This window comes from Salmo trutta, chromosome 24 (assembly GCF_901001165.1).
Source record: "Salmo trutta chromosome 24, fSalTru1.1, whole genome shotgun sequence".
Lineage (NCBI taxonomy): Eukaryota > Metazoa > Chordata > Actinopteri > Salmoniformes > Salmonidae > Salmo > Salmo trutta.
This window is the reverse complement of record NC_042980.1, coordinates 35190190-35209763: the sequence shown is the minus strand read 5'-3', so window position 1 is coordinate 35209763 and position 19574 is coordinate 35190190. Positions and strand designations below refer to the sequence as shown.

The following is a 19574-nucleotide window of genomic DNA, read 5'->3' as shown; positions in this document are numbered from 1 at the left end:
CAGCTAGGCAGTATTATGACTGATTCACGTATTAGAGGGGTGCGTCAAAGCCTACTGTGTGTGTGTGCGTGTGTGTGTCTGTGTATGCACCCTGCCGTCTCCAGTTTGCAGACTTGCATTACGATCTCAAACACCCAATTCATTAACAGAGCCTCCCCATGTTCCTCTCTCCCCAGCCTACACTCCTACACTCCTACTAAATATGATCACTGTCTCATAGTGGGCCTGAACAACGCGGGCCGCTCAATATAATGCAGCCTGACTCAGGGCAATTCCATGGTATCAGAGTGATGCTGAGGCTCCAATTTTTTTTAGTTTAAAAAAACATATCTCTATGCACAAGGACTACTTTTTACAATTTCCACAGAAAATCTTTACAAAAACACATTTATTTAAAGAACAGTGCAGATGCATGTAGTTTGACATACATTTTAAAGTGAAAAATCTGAGTCTCAGCATCTCTCTGTAACCGTGGAAATGCCCCTAATAACAACTTAATAGCATAATCAAAAACATTTTCTATAAAAATGTCTGTCTTCACAAAGTAATCTATTTGCCCTCTGTTCACCCAAGATGCTGTCTCAATGCTTCGGCATAACATAAATCAATTCTAGAACAATTGGTGCATTGAATACTGTATATAAACATGGGATTGTATCATAAATGTTTGAATACGCTGTCCATGGAAATGAACTACAGCACATATAATACTGTATCATATTAGATGTGAATGGTGTCAGGAATTCCCAAGTTGAGATGCCCACAATTTAGAGAGCCAGGGATGTTGATGTATCATATGGCTACTGTCTGAGTGATGGCCTCAGCCCTTCTCTCACCTCATGTGGTTTCATTGCAGAGACGCCTCAGATAAATAAGTAAAAGCAGAGCATAATTGCGCTGAACACCCAGAAACTCAGAAAAGTCCATTAACTAGTTGATTAACTGTGTTTTAGAGGGAGACTCCCCTCTCCTACCCATGGGCCTCTCTGTTCCTCTCAGACAGACAGTCATTAACACGCAACATTAAATTAAAACACTCAATTGGTTAATCACACCACATGCATCATTTAGCCGTCTGTCCCCTCTCTCTCTCTCTCGTCTCTCTCTTTTTCTCTCTCCCTGTTTTCCACTGTCTCTGTTTTTCTCTTGAGGCACCACATAAGTCAAACTGAGCTCCATTGTCTGAGATGCTGCATGAAGAACATTTACCAACAAAGACTACGCATCTCTTCCAATACAATCCCAGTGTGTGAGCACACACACATACACATACGGGCACACACTCACAAATGCATGCACGCCCATGTAATGCAACCCCCCAATCCCTTAAGTACAAGCACCATGTGTAATGCTCCTAACGTACAATCACATTTCCCCTCACGATAGAAGACTTAACCTATTAATCCTTATATTAGCCTGTGTCCCTCATTTCAACTTCACACCAGATCACACTTAAATCTTAGATGAGGACATTGAGGCTGAGGCTCTTACACCATAAACCCATAAATGTGTGTTTGTGTATACACAGGTGTGTGTGTGTGTGTGTGTGTGTGTGTGTGTGTGTGTGTGTGTGTGTGTGTGTGTGTGTGTGTGTGTGTGTGTGTGTGTGTGTGTGTGTGTGTGTGTGTGTGTGTGTAGACGTAACAAAGCAAAAGTAAATCCGGGACACTCCAATTAGTATGATGTGTTACATTTCATATGGTATGTATTCATTTGTCGACATCCGTTATCCATTTCGTATGATATGCTACGAATTAGAATTCGTATGATATGTTATGATTTGCAGTTTGTACAATATGTCATGAAATGTATTTCATACAATATGTTTAAAATTTGCTAAATGTATTATGAGTTACGAATTCCAATTTGCTGTCACTAACATTAGCTAGGTGGCTAGAGCTAACGTTAGCTAGGTGGCTAACTTTAGCTAGAGTAGGGGTCAGGGTTAGGAGTTATGTTAAAAGATTAAGGTTAGGGTTAGGGGAAGGGTTAGCTAACATGCTAAGTAGTTGCACAGAAGCTAAAAAGTAGTGAGAAGTTCAAAGTTGCTAATTACCTAAAATGCTAATGTTGTCCTTGATGAGATTCGAACATGCAACTTTTGGGTTATTAGACCACTGCAGTAAACAAAAGTAGGGTGATTGGTTGGGGTATATGGATAGGCATATTATACGCCTACCCAGCTACCCCAACGAATCACCCTACTTTTGTTTACTGCAGTGGGCTAAATCAAAGTAACACAGCGTGATTCTTGCTAGTCTTAAACAAATCTACTTTGAAACAAAAGCATACAGCTCACACACATAGCAATAAGCTCAACCAATAAGAGTCTAAGCCCTGTCTAAGCCGGGGGGTTCTGCTAAGCAATATGGAATTGTTTTAAGAAGTTCATACCAAGGATCATTTTGCTATTTCATTTTGAATTTGAAGAATTAGAAAAAAATATTTTAGAACAAACGCATTGAATATCAAATTCACTACATGGAACAACAGATAGTTCCCCCCCCCCCCCCCCCCCGCCCAAAGAATCAAAAGGAAGTTTGTTCTGAAATGTTTATTCTATATCTAAGAAATATTTTTTTTTTGTACATATATTTAACCCCTTATTTTTGGCACTAAACAGGGTCCATATCTACAGTGCATTCGGAAAGTATTCAGACCCCTTTTGCACAATTTGTTACGTTACAGCCCTATTCTAAAATGTATTAAATAAAAAAATCTACACACAGTACCTCATAATGACAAAGCGAAAACAGGTTTTTAGAAATGTTTGTAAATGTATAAAAAAAGTAAAACATGAATACCGTATTTGCATCCTATTTCCATTGATCATCCTTGAGATGTTTCTACAACTTGATTGGAGTCGACCTGTGGTAAATTCAACTGATTGGACATGATTTGGAAAGGCACACACCTGTCTATATAAGGTCCCACAGTTGACAGTGCATGTCAGAGTAAAAACCAAGCCATGAGGTCAAACAAATTGTCCGTAGAGCTCCGAGACAGGATTGTGTCGAGGCCCAGATCTGGGGAAGAATACCAAAACCTTTCTGCAGCAATGAAAGTCCCCAAAAACACAGTGGCCTCCATCATTCTTAAATGGAAGAAGTTTGGAACCACCAAGACTTCTTAGAGCTGGCTGCCTGGCCAAACTGAGCAATCGGGGGAGAAGGGCCTTCGTCAGGGATGTGACCAAGACCCGATGATCACTCTGACAGAGCTCCAGAAGTCCTCTGTGGAGATGGGAGAACCTTCCAGAAGGATAACCATCTCTGCAGCACTCCACCAATCAGGCCTTTATGGTAGAGTGGTCAGATGGAGCCAAAAAAAGGCAGGAGAGGCTTCGGGACAAGTCTCTGAATGTACTTGAGTGGCCCAGCCAGAGCCCGGACTTGAACCCGATCAAACATCTCTGGAGAGACCTGAAAATAGCTGTGCAGCAACGCTCCCCATCCAACCTGACAGAGCTTGAGAGTATCTGCAGAGAAGAATGGGAAAAAGTCCCCAAATACAGGTGTGTCAAGCTTGTAGTATCATACCCAATAAGACTGTAATCGCTGCCAAAGTGCTTTAACAAAGTACTGAGTAAGGGGTCTGAATACTTATGTAAAAGGGATTTTTAATATTTTTATTTTTTTTGTAGATTGATGAGGGGAAAAAACAATTGAATCCATTTTAGAATAAGGCTGTAATGTAACAAAATGTGGAAAATCTAATGGGGTCTGAATACTTTCTGAATGCAGAGTACTTCCATTCATTGTTTCAACTGGTACGGGGGGACCTTCGGACAAGTCTTGTGAGGTCTGTAAGCTTTCCAGAGAAGAACAACCAACATGTACATGTCCGTGAGAGTCTCACCTTTCTACAGAGGGGCCATTTTAGTGTGTAGCCCAAACTGTTCGGACGCTACAGAATGAAGTTGGCATATCGGCTGTACAAGAACACCATCGAGTTTGTGAGAGTCTCATCTTTCCATAGCTGGGTCATAATAGTTTGTAGGCCAAACCGTTCGAACGCTTCAGACGATTTTTTGAGAAGACCAATTTTGGGATGTCTCATGGTCTGACATCCAAACACATATCTCTAGCTTATACTGACAGATTTTTATGGTGATTTCTTTTATTATGCCAATTAGATTTCCAAGTGGGCACAGACATCGACTCTAGGGGGTAAACAAAAAGAAGACTCCTGTACCATGTCAGATATAGAGTTGACATTTATTCAATTTGAGTTTGCAGCCCAATATTACGCTAGCTCTCCCCTAATGTTAAAAATCAAATAACTTTTATTGGTCACATACAGATGTTTAGTATATGTTATTGCGGGTGTAGCGAAATACTTGCAATAACGTGAGAAATAACATTGAAAAAATGTAAAATACTGCAAAGTTGCCTTGGAGCCAGAAACAAGGCGGCCATGTCTATCGGTGCCATCTCACACATCTTACAACATCTCACACATCTTACACCATTTCACACATCTTACACCATCTTACACCATCTTACACCATCTTACACCATCGCGCACATCTTACACCATCGCGCACATCTTACACCATCTTACACAATCTCACACCATCTCACACCATCTCACACCATCTCACACATCTTACACCATCTCACACATCTTACACCATCTCACACCATCTTACACATCTTACATATCTCACACTATCTTACACCATCTCACACTATCTCACACCATCTTACACATCTCACACCATCTTACACATCTTACACATCTTACACCATCTCACACCATCTCACACCATCTTACACATCTTACACATCTTACACCATCTTACACCATCTCACACCATCTCACACATCTTACACATCTTACACCATCTTACACCATCTCACACCATCTCACACATCTTACACATCTTACACATCTCACACCATCTCACACCATCTTACACATCTCACACCATCTTACACATCTTACACATCTTACACCATCTCACACCATCTCACACCATCTTACACATCTTACAAGTTCATGACCGTAGTTGAGTGGAGGCTTTAGCTCAAAGGGCTAACAGTTTCTTGAGACCCGGGTTTAAAACCTGGTTGGTCAAACAAGCAGAGTAACAGTTTAGGAAGAGAATAGACCAGCACAGATAATGACGGTACAGTCAGCCTTGAGTAACAACGTCGGTGCCCCAAGTCTGGCTCAGTATTATTTAATAGGGATAATCCTCCTCCACTCTATAATGGAATTACCATACATTATTGCAAATCTCTGTGGAGGAGCTTAAACTTGACCTTACCTGTAACTCAGTTATGCAGAGAGAGAGAGACACAGTGGACTTAACACTGTTTACAATGGCATTAGCTGCCTAGTAAGTCAGATTTAGCCCAGCTAACATGCTTCCTTCATCCCCTTACCAACTCTGGCTTATTTAACTATAGCCCCGAGCCCTTTGTACAGCCCTGCCTAGCGCTCATCTTGATTGGCGAGGCACCCAAAGACAACTGTGGATTCGTATTTATAGTTTGTCCAGATTGGACAGATTGGGCTCGTTCCTGTGGAGATGGCTGTGATGAACCTCAGATGACCGCACTCAGCTGGAAACAGGCTGACACAGAATGGCATAATGAGCTAGCCTTCCTCATCTGACCCCCTGAATCAGAGGGAGACAGAGAGAGGGAGAGAGACAGAGGTATCTTTATAGACCTTTATGCAGATTGCTGTGGAGAATGGGCATAATGAAAAACACAACAGAGGGTAATATAGAGAAGTAGACGCAGAAAGCATTCTCTCTTCTGGTCTGCAGGGTCCTCCTGTAAGTACGCTTTGTCATCAACACAGCCAACATAGTCACATGTTGACTTCAACACTGCCACATACTTAATCTTATACCAGCATTTCATACTAGATCAATATTAATTAACAAAACAAAAGACACTAGACTGGCATATGTTATAAAGATTCATAAAATGTATTTATCATTCAATCAGGATGAGATTTACAACTCTCTCTCTCTCCTCTGGGTATCCCCGGACTTATGGGAATGAAAGTAAGTAAAAACGGAAGATTTTGAATAGTTAAATAAATGCTATACTAGTCAGTGATTAAATGTATATTGAGGCATGTGTATGGTTTACGCCATACAAGGGTTAATGTTGCAGCTTTCCTCTGATACTGTAGGGTTATGGTTTGAACTTCAGTATAGCTGCTCTAATTCTTTTATTGATAACAGGTAGTGTTTGAGCGGTGGGAGGCTATCGAGGGAGGGTTGAGGTCATCTGTGGTAGGTACGTATGGTAGGGGGTTACGGGTCTCAGCTCTAGCCAACGAGTTAGGAGGGGATTGGACTTTATCAGGACAGATCAGTTCTAACCTTCCCTGTAGCTCAGTTGGTAGAACATGGTGTTTGCAACGCCAGGGTTGTGGGTTCGATTCCCACGGGGGGCCAGCACAGAAAACATTTTTTTTATGAAAATGTATGAAATGTATGCATTCACTACTGTAAGTCGCTCTGGATAAGAGCGTCTGCTAAATGACTAAAATGTAAAATGTAAATGTTCTAATGAGAGGGAAAGTAAACAGAAATGCTGCCAACAAAAGACAGAATATAGAAGAGAATTAGAAATGTGTTTTGTCCTCTGTTTCAAGTCTTCCCCTGAATAAAGTTGTAAAATGTATATCTCAATATCTTTACTTTGAAGAAAGCATTTATGTTAATGTTATTCTAAGGCGCATTTGTCTATTTCCACTGGAGGTAGTCTTTAAACAGACCCCACTCCTATTAATGTATTCTTTATCCTGAACTCTCTCCAGGGAATTATAGAAAGCACACTTATCATAACATGTATTCGTCGCCCTAAAACTAATTCTGATTTACCAGAAGCACCTGGGGTGAAGGTAAAACAATACTCAATATGCCACCTTGCAATAGGAATACCATTACTTTAGTAGTCTAGTCACGGTAGAACACGGCAACAACAACAAAAACAGTTTACATTCTATTCTACAAGGACCCTGTGCATTATCCTGAACCCACAATGAAATATTCCATTTGTTCTTGCTGAGAGGTTGAACTTAATTAAATTACAATGGTCTTTAGTTTGTTTCCAAAAATACAACCTACCCACCCCATCTCCTGAACTCAGAATGGATTACAACCTCCACTTCATGAATATGTATGACCCTGGGGAGGGGGTCAGTCCCAGAGATGTATTGGTTTTAATCAATGCTGTGGCAATGATGAATGCAATCAAGGCTCATATGCATATTTAAAGGAAAAGGGAAACTGCTGTTAAAAGGGACAACAATCCGGAAAAAAGCTTGTGCAGGCTACTGTTGAGATAGTCTTGTTCACTAGCTGCAAAGCCTAGATCTCTAGCACACAAGGCTATATGAGCAACAGTCACATATCAACCAAACAGACAAACAAAATACATGTATAAGGCCATTGGTTTGTATGTGTGACTGTTAAGAGTCTGTCTCTTGTTGTGTAAGTGTGTGATGTGGAAATCATGAGAGCCCTCTATAAAGTATAAGGCTCGCACCACTGATGATTATGGTGTTGAGCAGTAACACAGGGAGAAGTAGGCTTATGGCTTAACAGGATCCAGAGAGGCTCATGGCTGCCGGGGAGGCCAAGATTACACGTTTGGCCAAAGTCATGTCCAATCTAACCACCTTCTCATTCTCTCTCCTGTTGTCGACCTCTGTCTCTCCTGTATAGTCTGTATCCATCCCTATTTCTCGCTTATAACCCTCACCATGTCTCTTTCTTTTAACTGTATACTTTCCACTAACCAATTTCACAAGGTACTTCCATCAGTCCCTCCAGCCGTTCCTCCAGACATCTCTCCAGACGTCCCTCCAGACGTCTCTCCATCTGTCCCTCCAAGGGTCAGTTGTGGTGCTATGAAAAGGCAGGGACACATAAACAAGAGTCAGTCTCTACCCCTTTGACCCCCACCATCCAACCCTCCATCTGTGTGCTGCTAACCTAATTCACTTTGACCTTTAAGAGGCCATGGCACTATGAACCCACGACCCAAGGGCCACTGCTCCTCTGCTGCTGTTGTTTTTAACCAACAAGGTCACAAAGTCTTCTGATTCAAGCAGAAGCCAGGCAGTGTTGCATAAAATAACATTCTGTGGCAAAAGCAAAAAAAAACAAGGCAACAGAGATTTACTGCATGCAGTCAATTTCAGATGTGCCTGTGGCTACACTCCTATACTTAGTGAATCATTTTGTGTCATATTCTTTTACTCCTTGAATTGTAGAACCATATGCGTCAAGATGCACAGTTAGAGGCAGATATAGTGTCCAATCAGAGTCCAAAACCTCTCAGCAACAATGAGGTGTCCTGTTTTACAATGTTTTTGTGTCTGTGTGTGCGTCTGATTTACGTTGTCTGGCATATGGCCTGGGAGTGGTGGGAAGACTCGAAATATATATCCTTCATCTTTCTCTTAGAGCTGCCAGCAGACGGAGGTGAACGAATCTCTCAAAAGATGTTGGCCTTGCCTTTTTGGAACCGCCTCCTCGTCCTGGTCCTTTACTTATCTGGTTCCTTAACCTCACTTCCTGTCTCCTTCCGTCCTGCCTTTATGCCTCTGTCTCCTAGTCACGTCCCTTTTCTGACTTCTTCTCTAGTATTTCTCTGTCTTTCTCTACTACCGTTCTGTCTCTCTCTTCTTCTGTGTTGCCTTTCTGTGTCCGCCTTTCTGTGTCCCCTCCTTTTCTGTCTCCTTGTCCACTACCTCTTTGGATTCCATGTATCAGACCCTGCACCATGTCCCCTACTCTGTCTCCTATCTCCCTGTGTCACACTCCAATATTACCATGTGAGCGCGTACCTCCCATTCTCTAGAACGGGTATTACCAAACTGAATACCCCAGGGGTACACCCAATGCCGTCGGGGGTACGACAAATAAAAATGTGATTCACATTTTTTTAATTTAAAAATATATATAATAATAATTCTTCACATTTTCAAACAGTCCATTTATATTTTCCAACTGGGCTTTTTTCTCGCCTGAGTAGCCTCGTTACATTGCCAAAAATAAAATTAAACCATCTAGTGTTCAGCGAAATAGCAACACAATGTCAAATACAGGTAGCCTAGTCAAATAATTAACATCTCCAATCACATTAACCGTTACTCTCTCACGGGAATTCCATCAACGGTCCGTATGTAGCCAAACGTAGCTGCTGCTCATGTTGGTATCTGTACAGATGGCGCAAAAGCCATGACAGGAAGACATAGTGGAAGCAGTTGCTCCCGATGCTACTTGGGTTCACTGCAGCATCCACCGAGAGGCTCTTGCTGCCAAGGTAATGCCTGACAGCTTGAAAGACGTTTTGGACACTACAGTGAAAATGGTTAACTTTGTTAATTAAAGCAAAAGGCCCCTGAAATCTCGTGTATTTTCTGCACTATGCAATGCTATGGGCAGCGACCATGTAATGCTTTTACAACATACAGAAGTGTGCTGGTTATCAAGAGGCAAAGTATTGACACGTTTTTTTTTAATTGAGAGACGAGCTTAAAGTTTTCTTTACTGACCATAATTTTCACTTGTCTAACCGCTTGCATGATGACGAGTTTCTCACATGACTGGCCTATCTGGGTGATGCTTTTTCTTACCTGAATGATCTGAATCTAGGATTACAGGGACTCTCCGCAACTATATTCAATGTGCGGGACAAAATTGAGGCTATGATTAAGAAGTTGGAGCTCTTCTCTGTCTGCATTAACAAGGACAACACACAAGTCTTTCCATCATTGTATGCTTTTTTGTGTGCAAATGATCTCAATCTTACATACAATGCCAAACGTGATATAGCGAAGCACCTGAGTGAGTTCGGTGCGCAATTACACAGGTACGTTCCCGAAATGGATGACACAAACAACTGGATTCGTTATCCCTTTCATGCCCTGCCTCCAGTCCACTTATCGATATCTGAACAAGAGAGCCTCATTGAAATTGCAACAAGCGGTTCTGTGAAAATGTAACTTAATCAGAAGCCACTGCCAGATTTTTGAGCTGTGCTCAGAGTATCCTGCCTTGGCAATCACGCTGTTAAGACACTGATGCCCTTTGCAACCACGTACCTATGTGAGAGAGGATTATTGGCCCTCACTAGCATGAAAACGAAATACAGGCACAGACTGTATATGGAAAATGATTAAAGACTGAGACTCTCTCCAATACAACCCAACATTGCAGAGTTATGTGCATCTTTTTAAGCACACCCATCTCATTAACCTGTGGTGAGTTATTTACAATTTTCAATGAACAAATAGTGACGGATAGTGACCTGAACGCACAAACAAAACGGAGGTATTTGGATATAACTATGGATTATTTGGAACCAAAACAACATTTGTTGTTGAAGTAGAAGTCCTATGAGTGCATTCTGACGAAGAACAGCAAAGGTAATCCAATTTTTCTAATAGTAATTCTGAGTTAAGTGAGCCATAAACTTGGTTGGTGTCAAATTAGCTAGCCTGTGATGGCCGAGCTATGTACTCAGAATATTGCAACATGTGCTTTCGCCGAAAAGCTATTTTAAAATCGGACATAGCGTTTGCATAAAGGAGTTCTGTATCTATAATTCTTAAAATAATTGTTATGTATTTTGTCAACGTTTATCATGAGTAATTTAGTAAATTCACCAGAAGTTTTCGTTGGGTATGCTAGTTCTGAACATCACATGCTAATGTAAAAAGTTGGTTTTTGATATAAATATGAACTTGATTGAACAAAACATGCATGTATTGTATAACATAATGTCCTAGGTGTGTCATCTGATGAAGATCATCAAAGGTAAGTGCTGCATTTAGCTGTGGTTTTGGTTTTTGTGACATATATGCTTGCTTTGAAAATGGCTGTGTGATTATTTTTGGCAGGGTACTCTCCTGACATAATCTAATGTTTTGCTTTCGCTGTAAAGCCTTTTTGAAATCAGACAATGTGGTTAGATTAACGAGAGTCTTGTCTTTAAAATGCTGTAAAATAGTCATATGTTTGAGAAATTGAACTTATAGCATTTTTGAGGTATTTGTATTTCGCGCCACACGATTCCACTGGCTGTTGACTAGGGAGGGACGCAAACGTCCCACCTAGCCCAGGTTAAGTGTGCCTTGAATTCCAAATAAATCACAGACAGTGTCACCAGCAAAGCATCCCAACACCATCACACCTCTTACTCCATGCTTCACGGTGGGAACTACACATGCGGAGATCATCCATTCACGTAGTCTGCATCTCACAATGACATGGCGGTTGGAACCAAAAATGGCTACCCCAACCCAGGCCAACAGCTCCGCACCCCTCGCAGCTACTTGCCCGAGCCTCCCCAGCTTCTCCTTCACCCAAATCCAGATCGCAGATGTTCTGAAAGAGCTGCAAAACCTGGACCCGTACAAATAAGCTGGGCAAGACAATCTTGACCCTCTCTTTCTAAAATTATCTGCCGCCATTGTTGCAACCCCTATTACCAGTCTGTTCAACCTCTCTTTCATTTCGTCCGAGATCCCTAAAGATTGGAAAGCTGCCGCGGTCATCCCGCTCTTCAAAAAGGGTGACGCTCTAGACCCAGACTGTTACAGACCTATATTCATCCTGCCCTGCCTTTCTAAAGTCTTTGAAAGCCAAGTTAATAAACAGATCACTGACCATTTCGAATCCCACCCTACCTTCTCCGCTGTGCAATCTGGTTTCCGAGCTGGTCACGGGTGCACCTCAGCTACACTCAAGGTCCTAAATGATATCATAACCACCATCAATGAAAGACAGTATTGTGCAGCCGTCTTCATCGACCTGTCCAAGGCTTTCGACTCTGTCAATCACCGTATTCTTATTGGAAGACTCAATAGCCTTCGTTTCTCAAATGACTGCCTTGCCTGGTCCACCAACTACTTCTCAGACAGAGTTCAGTGTGTCAAATCGGAGGGGCTGTTGTCCAGACCTCTGGCAATCTCTATGGGGGTACCACAGGGTTCAATTCTCGTGCCGACTCTTTTCTCTGTATATATATCAACGATGTCGCTCTTGCTGCTGGTGATTCCCTGACCCACCTCTATGCAGACGACACCATTCTGTATCCATCTGGCCCTTCTTTGGACACTGTGTTAACTAACCTCCAAACGAGCTTCAATGCCATACAACACTGCTTCCGTGGCCTCCAACTGCTCTTAAATGCTAGCAAAGCCAAATGCATGCTTTTCAACCGTTCGCTGCCCGCACGACTAGCATCACTACTCTGGACGGTTCTGGCCTAGAATATGTGGACAACTACAAATACCTAGGTGTCTGGCTAGACTGTAAATTCTCCTTCCAGACTCACATTAAACATCTCCAATCCAAAATCAAATCTAGAATCGGCTTTCTATTTCGCAACAAAGCCTCCTTCACTCACGCCGCCAAACTTACCCTAGTAAAACTGACTATCCTCGATAGGCAGATCGATCCTCGACTTCGGCGATGTCATTTACAAAATAGCTTCCAATACTCTACTCAGCAAATTGGATGCAGTCTATCACAGTGCCATCCGTTTTGTTACCAAAGTGCCTTATACCACCCACCACTGCGACCTGTATGCTCTAGTCGGTTGGCCCTCGCTACATATTCGTCGCCAGACCCACTTGCTCCAGGTCATCTACAAGTCTATGCTAGGTAAAGCTCCGCCTTATCTCAGCTCACTGGTCACGATAACAACACCCACCCGTAGCACGCGCTCCAGCAGGTATATCTCACTGGTCATCCCCAAAGCCAACACCTCCTTTGGCGGCCTTTCCTTCCAGTTCTCTGCTGCCAGTGACTGGAACGAATTGCAAAAATCGCTGAAGCTGGAGACTTTTCCCTCACTAACTTTAAACATCAGCTATCTGAGCAGCTAACCGATCGCTACAGCTGTACATAGTCCATCTGTAAATAGCCCACCCAATCTACCTTCCTTATCCACATATTGTTTATATTTACTTGCTGCTCTTTTGCACACCAGTATCACTACTTACACACCATCATCTGCTCATAATCATCTGCTCATCTATCACTCCAGTGTTAATCTGCTAAATTGTAATTACTTTGCTACTATGGCCTATTTATTGCCATACCTCTTCATGTCATTTGCACACACTGTATATAGACTTTCTTTTTTTTCTCTTGTGTTATTGACTGTACGCTTGTTTAATCCATGTAACTCTGTGTTGTTGTTTCTGTCGCACTGCTTTGCTTTATCTTGGCCAGGTCGTAGTTGTAAATGAGAACTTGTTCTCAACTAGCTTACCTGGTTAAATAAAGGTGAAATAAAAAATTAAATTAAATAAAAATCTCAAATTTGGACTCATCAGACCAAAGGACAGATTTCCACCGGTCTAATGCCCATTGCTTGTGTTTTTTGGCCCAAGCATGTCTCTTCTTATTATTGGTGTCCTTTAGTAGTGGTTTCTTTGCAGCAATTCGACCATGAAGGCCTGATTCACGCAGTCTACCCTGAACAGTTGATGTTGAGATGTGTCTGTTACTTGAACTCTGTGAAGCATTTATTTGGTCTGCAATTTCTGAGGCTGGTAACTCTAATGAACTTATCCTCTGCAGCAGAGGTAACTCTGGGATTTCCTTTCCTGTGGTGGCCCTCATGAGAGCCAGTTTCATCGTAGCGCTTGATGGATTTGCGACTGCACTTGAAGAAACTTTCAAAGTTCTTGACATTTTCCGTATTGACTGACCTTCATGTCTTAAAGTAATGATGGACTGTTGTTTCTCTTTGCTTGTTTGAGCTGTTCTTGCCATAATATGGACTTGGTCTTTTACCAAATAAGCTGTCTTCTGTATACCACCCATACCTTGTCACAACACAACTGACTGGCTGAAATGCATTAAGAAGGAAAGAAATTGCACAAATTAACTTTTAACAAGGCACACCTGTTAATTGAAATGCATTCCAGGTGACTACCTCATGAAGCTGGTTGGGAGAATGCCAAGAGTGTGCAAAGCTGTCATCAAGGCAAAGGTGTCTACTTTGAAGAATCTAAAATCTAAAATATATTTGGATTTGTTTAACACTTTTTTGGTTACTACATGATTCCATGTGTTATTTTATAGTTTTGATATCTTCGCTATTATTTTACAATGTAGAAAATCGTCAAATAAAGAAAAACCCTTGAATGAGTACATGTCCAAACTTTTGACTGGTACTGTACACATGGAAAATATCCCTATCAAGAACATGAGTGAACAGAGAGTGTGTGTGTGTGTGTGTTGTGTTGTGTGTTGTCTGTGTGAGGGAGGGAGGGAGGGAGGGAGGGAGGGAGGGAGGGAGAGGGTAAGCAGAGAAAACAATTGAGTGAGCTAGTGGGTAAAGAAAGAGTTCTGATTAGGGTTACAAAATTCCAGGAACTTTCAATAAATTGCCTGATTTTCTAGAAATCCTGGTTGGAAGATTCCAGATTTTCAAGCTAATTCCGGTATTTCTGGAAAAACAGGTAATTTATTGAAAGTTCCCGGAATTTTGCAACCCTAGTTCAGATCCTAAACCCCGGTACACATAGCCTCCTACTCACAGTTTGCGTACGTAATCCTATTCGGATCAATTCAGGACAAACTGAGTGCCCCCTCTCCTTATCCCTCTCTCCCTTCTTCCTCTCTCCACTCACTCACTTTAGAACATCATGTAAGCATTGATGTATTCCTGTCAGCACTGCTGCACTGTGTGTGTATGTGTGTGTGTCAAAAAGGTCCAAAAGGGGGTTTGCGCCGCCCTATGGGACTCCCAATCACGGCCAGTTGTGATGCAGCCTGGATTCGAACCAGGGTGCCTTTAGTGTCGCCTACAAGCAATGAGATGCAGTGCCTTAGACCGCTGCGCCACTCGGGAGCCCATGTGACCCCAGACAATGCATAATTATGACAAAAGACAAATGAAGCCATTATGGAGCCTGCATATTATGTGAATTCAAATCTGTTTGATCAAAGCTGGGAAGTGCACTGGTTTCACACATATACATCTAGGCTAAGTGTGTGTGTGTGTGTGTGCCGGTGCATTTGGGTGTGTGCGTTCACACGCTTATGTGTGTATGTATGAGTGTGTGGTCGGCTTAAAGTAATATGTTGTGTAGGAAATGCTCATGAATAAATATATTGCTATCTGTGTGCGTCTTTATATAAACATGCTATCTGGCTCCTACATCTGGTAAAATAAACATGTTCTATCTCTCCAGCTTTGCTCCAATAAATAGACCTCCTGCCTCCTCTTATGAGTATATTAAATAAATATCTGTCTCACTTACCCATGAAATGAGAAAACTTAGTCATTTATCGTCAGTGTTGCACAAGATAAAGCAAGGTAAAACAGAGAAAAAAGGGGGAAGGGCGAGTGAGGAAAGGGATAGAGAGAGGGAGAGAGAGGGGCAGTAGGGGCTGGCAAGGTAAGGGAGGGGGCAGTAGGGGCTGGCAAGGTATGGGAGGGGGCAGTAGGGGCTGGCGAGGTAGGGGGCAGTAGAAGCTGGTGAGGTAGGGGAGGGGGCAGTAGGGGCTGGTGAGGTAGGGGAGTGGGCAGTAGGGGCTGGTGAGGTAGGGGAGGGGGCAGTAGAAGCTGGTGAGGTAGGGGAGGGGGCAGTAGGGGCTGGTGAGGTAGGGGAGGGGGCAGTAGGGGCTGGTGAGGTAGGGGAGGGGGCAGTAGTGGCTGGCGAGGTAGGGGAGGGGGCAGTGAAAGCTGGCGAGGTAGGGGAGAGGGCAGTAGGGGCTGGCGAGGTAGGGGAGTGGGCAGTAGGGGCTGTCGAGGTAGGGGAGGGGGCAGTAGGGGTGGCGAGGTAGGGGAGGGGGCAGTAGGGGCTGGCGAGGTAGGGGAGTGGGCAGTAGGGGCTGGCGAGGTAGGGGAGTGGGCAGTAGGGGCTGGCGAGGTAGGGGAGGTGGCAGTAGGGGCTGGCGAGGTAGGGGAGGGGGCAGTAGGGGCTGGCGAGGTAGGGGAGTGGGCAGTAGGGGCTGGCGAGGTAGGGAGTGGGCAGTAGGGGCTGGCGAGGTAGGGGAGTGGGCAGTAGGGGCTGGCGAGGTAGGGGAGTGGGCAGTAGGGGCTGGTGAGGTAGGGGAGGGGGCAGTAGGGGCTGGCGAGGTAGGGGAGGGGGCAGTAGGGGCTGGTGAGTTAGGGGAGTGGGCAGTAAGGGCTGGCGAGGTAGGGGAGTGGGCAGTAGGGGCTGGCGAGCTAGGGGAGTGGGCAGTAGGGGCTGGCGAGGTAGGGGAGTGGGCAGTAGGGGCTGGCGAGGTAGGGGAGTGGGCAGTAGGGGCTGGCAAGGTAGGGGAGGGGGCAGTAGAGGCTGGCGAGGTAGGGGAGGGGGCAGTAGAAGCTGGTGAGGTAGGGGAGGGGGCAGTAGAAGCTGGTGAGGTAGGGGAGTGGGCAGTAGGGGCTGGTGAGATAGGGGAGTGGGCAGTAGGGGCTGGCGAGGTAGGGGAGTGGGCAGTAGGGGCTGGCGAGGTAGGGGAGGGGGCAGTAGAAGCTGCGAGGTAGGGGAGGGGGCAGTAGAAGCTGGCGAGGTAGGGGAGTGGGCAGTAGGGGCTGGCGAGGTAGGGGAGTGGGCAGTAGGGGCTGGCGAGGTAGGGGAGTGGGCAGTAGGGGCTGGTGAGGTAGGGGAGGGGGCAGTAGGGGCTGGTGAGGTAGGGGAGTGGGCAGTAGGGGCTGGCGAGGTAGGGGAGGGGGCAGTAGGTGCTGGCGAGGTAGAGGAGTGGGCAGTAGGGGCTGGCGAGGTAGGGGAGTGGGCAGTAGATCTTATCTGTCGGAAAGATATCAGTTTGTCTCTGTGAATGGTTCGTCCTCTGACAAATCAATTGTAAATTTCGGTGTTCCTCAAGGTTCCGTTCTAGGACCACTATTGTTTTCACTATATATTTTACCTCTTGGGGATGTCATTCGAAAACATAATGTTAAATTTCACTGCTATGCGGACGACACACAGCTGTACATTTCAATGAAACATGGTGAAGCCCCAAAATTGCCCTCGCTAGAAGCCTGTGTTTCAGACATAAGGAAGTGGATGGCTGCAAATGTTCTACTTTTAAACTCGGACAAAACAGAGATGCTTGTCCTAGGTCCCAAGAAACAAAGAGATCTTCTGTTGAATCTGACAATTAATCTGGATGGTTGTACAGTCGTCTCAAATAAAACTGTGAAGGACCTCGGCGTTACTCTGGACCCTGATCTCTCTTTTGAAGAACATATCAAGACTGTTTCAAGGACAGCTTTTTTCCATCTACGTAACATTGCAAAAATCAGAAACTTTCTGTCCAAAAATGACGCAGAAAAATTAATCCATGCTTTTGTTACTTCTAGGCTCGACTACTGCAATGCTCTACTTTCCGGCTACCCGGATAAAGCACTAAACAAACTTCAGTTAGTGCTAAATACGGCTGCTAGAATCCTGACTAGAACCAAAAAATTTGATCATATTACTCCAGTGCTAGCCTCCCTACACTGGCTTCCTGTTAAGGCAAGGGCTGATTTCAAGGTTTTACTGCTAACCTACAAAGCATTACATGGGCTTGCTCCTACCTATCTTTCCGATTTGGTCCTGCCGTACATACCTACACGTACGCTACGGTCACAAGACGCAGGCCTCCTAATTGTCCCTAGAATTTCTAAGCAAACGGCTGGAGGTAGGGCTTTCTCCTATAGAGCTCCATTTTTATGGAATGGTCTGCCTACCCATGTGAGAGACGCAGACTCAGTCTCAACCTTTAAGTCTTTACTGAAGACTTATCTCTTCAGTAGGTCCTATGATTAAGTATAGTCTGGCCCAGGAGTGTGAAGGTGAACGGAAAGGCTGGAGCAACGAACCGCCCTTGCTGTCTCTGCCTTGTCGGTTCCCCTCTTCCCACTGGGATTCTCTGCCTCTAACCCTTTTACAGGGGCTGAGTCACTGACTTACTGGTGTTCTTCCATGCCGTCCATGGGAGGGGTGCGTCACTTGAGTAGGTTGAGCCACTGACGTGGTCTTCCTGTCTGGGTTGGCGCCCCCCCCCTTGGGTTGTGCCGTGGCGGAGATCTTTGTGGGCTATACTCGGCCTTGTCTTTGGACGGTAAGTTGGTGGTTGTAGATATCCCTCTAGTGGTGTGGGGGCTGTGCTTTGGCAAAGTGGGTGGGGTTATATCCTGCCTGTTTGGCCCTGTCCGGGGGTATCATCGGATGGGGCCACAGTGTCTTCTGATCCCTCCTGTCTCAGCCTCCAGTATTTATGCTGCAGTAGTTTATGTGTCGGGGGGCTAGGGTCAGTCTGTTACATCTGGAGTATTCTCTTGTCTTATCCGGTGTCCTGTGTGAATGTAAATATGCTCTCTCTAATTCTCTCTTTCTCTCTTTCTTTCTTTCTCTCGGAGGACCTGAGCCCTAGGACCATGCCTCAGGACTACCTGGCATGATGACTCCTTGCTGTCCCCAGTCCACCTGGCCATGCTGCTGCTCCAGTTTCAACTGTTCTGCCTGCGGCTACGGAACCCTGACCTGTTCACCGGACGTGCTTGTTGCACCCTCGACAATTACCATGATTATTATTATTTGACCATGCTGGTCATTTACGAACATTTTAACATCTTGACCATGTTCTGTTATAATATCCACCCGGCACAGCCAGAAGAGGACTGGCCACCCCTCATAGCCTGGTTCCTCTCTAGGTTTCTTCCTAGGTTTTTGGCCTTTCTCAGGAGTTTTTCCTAGGGAGTTTTTCCCAGCCACCGTGCTTCTTTCACATGCATTGCTTGCTGTTTGGGGTTTTAGGCTGGGTTTCTGTACAGCACTTTGAGATTTCAGCTGATGTACGAAGGGCTATATAAATAAATTTGATTTGATTTGATTTAGGGGCTGGCGAGGTAGGGGAGTGGGCAGTAGGGGCTGGTGAGGTAGGGGAGTGGGCAGTAGGGGCTGGCGAGGTAGGGGAGTGGGCAGTAGGGGCTGGTGAGGTAGGGGAGGGGGCAGTAGGGGCTGGCGAGGTAGAGGAGTGGGCAGTAGGGGCTGGCAAGGTAGAGGAGTGGGCAGTAGGGGCTGGCAAGGTAGGGGAGTGGGCAGTAGGGGCTGGCGAGGTAGGGGAGGGGGCAATCGTCTATGATTTCCATGAGATTTTCTGGTCTTGCAAAAAGGTAAATAATCCTGAAATGTCAATGAAATAATAGTGTGAAGTAAATGTCTGTCCAGGCCCTGCTGAAAAAAAACAGCATGCACCAACATGGTGCCCTCACCGTGTTTTCGTGGTGCCTTAGCTGTGTTTTCGTGGTGCCTTAGCTGTGTTTTCGTGGTGCCTTAGCTGTGTTTTCGTGGTGCCTTAGCTGTGTTTTCGTGGTGCCTTAGCTGTGTTTTCGTGGTGCCTTAGCTGTGTTTTCGTGGTGCCTTCGCTGTGTTTTCGTGGTGCCTTAGCTGTGTTTTCATGGTGCCTTAGCTGTGTTTTCATGGTGCCTTAGCTGTGTTTTCATGGTGCCTTAGCTGTGTTTTCATGGTGCCTTCACTATGTTTTCATGGTGCCTTAGCTGTGTTTTCATGGTGCCTTCACTATGTTTTCATGGTGCCTTCGTTGTGTTTTCATGGTGCATTTGTTGTGTTTTTGTTGTGTCTTAGCTGTG

The 19574-nt window shown here is 44.6% G+C and overlaps 1 protein-coding gene and 1 long non-coding RNA gene across 2 annotated transcripts; both read right to left on the bottom strand.

The window, feature by feature from the left end:
* Positions 1-4933: 4933 nt before the first annotated feature.
* LOC115161190 (uncharacterized) lies at positions 4934-14674 on the bottom strand. The gene is made up of 3 exons (XR_003869204.1): positions 14539-14674; positions 7771-7879; positions 4934-5626 (listed from the first exon to the last, which is right to left on the bottom strand). It is a non-coding gene; the product is annotated as an uncharacterized LOC115161190 (long non-coding RNA).
* Positions 14675-15295: 621 nt separating this feature from the next.
* Positions 15296-19073, bottom strand: LOC115160540 (vegetative cell wall protein gp1-like). The gene is made up of 2 exons (XM_029710706.1): positions 18845-19073; positions 15296-16740 (listed from the first exon to the last, which is right to left on the bottom strand). Exons 1-2 carry the CDS (start codon positions 19071-19073, stop codon positions 15296-15298), a joined length of 1674 nt encoding a protein of 557 aa, XP_029566566.1.
* Positions 19074-19574: the final 501 nt, after the last annotated feature.

What these genes read in the sequence shown, in the direction of transcription:
- LOC115160540 (XM_029710706.1), bottom strand. Translation starts at nt 19,073, where the DNA reads ATGGAAATCATAGACGATTGCCCCCTCCCCTACCTCGCCAGCCCCTAC. An exon ending in CTACCTCACCAGCCCCTACT is followed by an intron (nt 16,741 to 18,844) that starts GCCCACTCCCCT and finishes TCTTTCCGACAG; the next exon opens with ATAAGATCTACTGCCCACTC.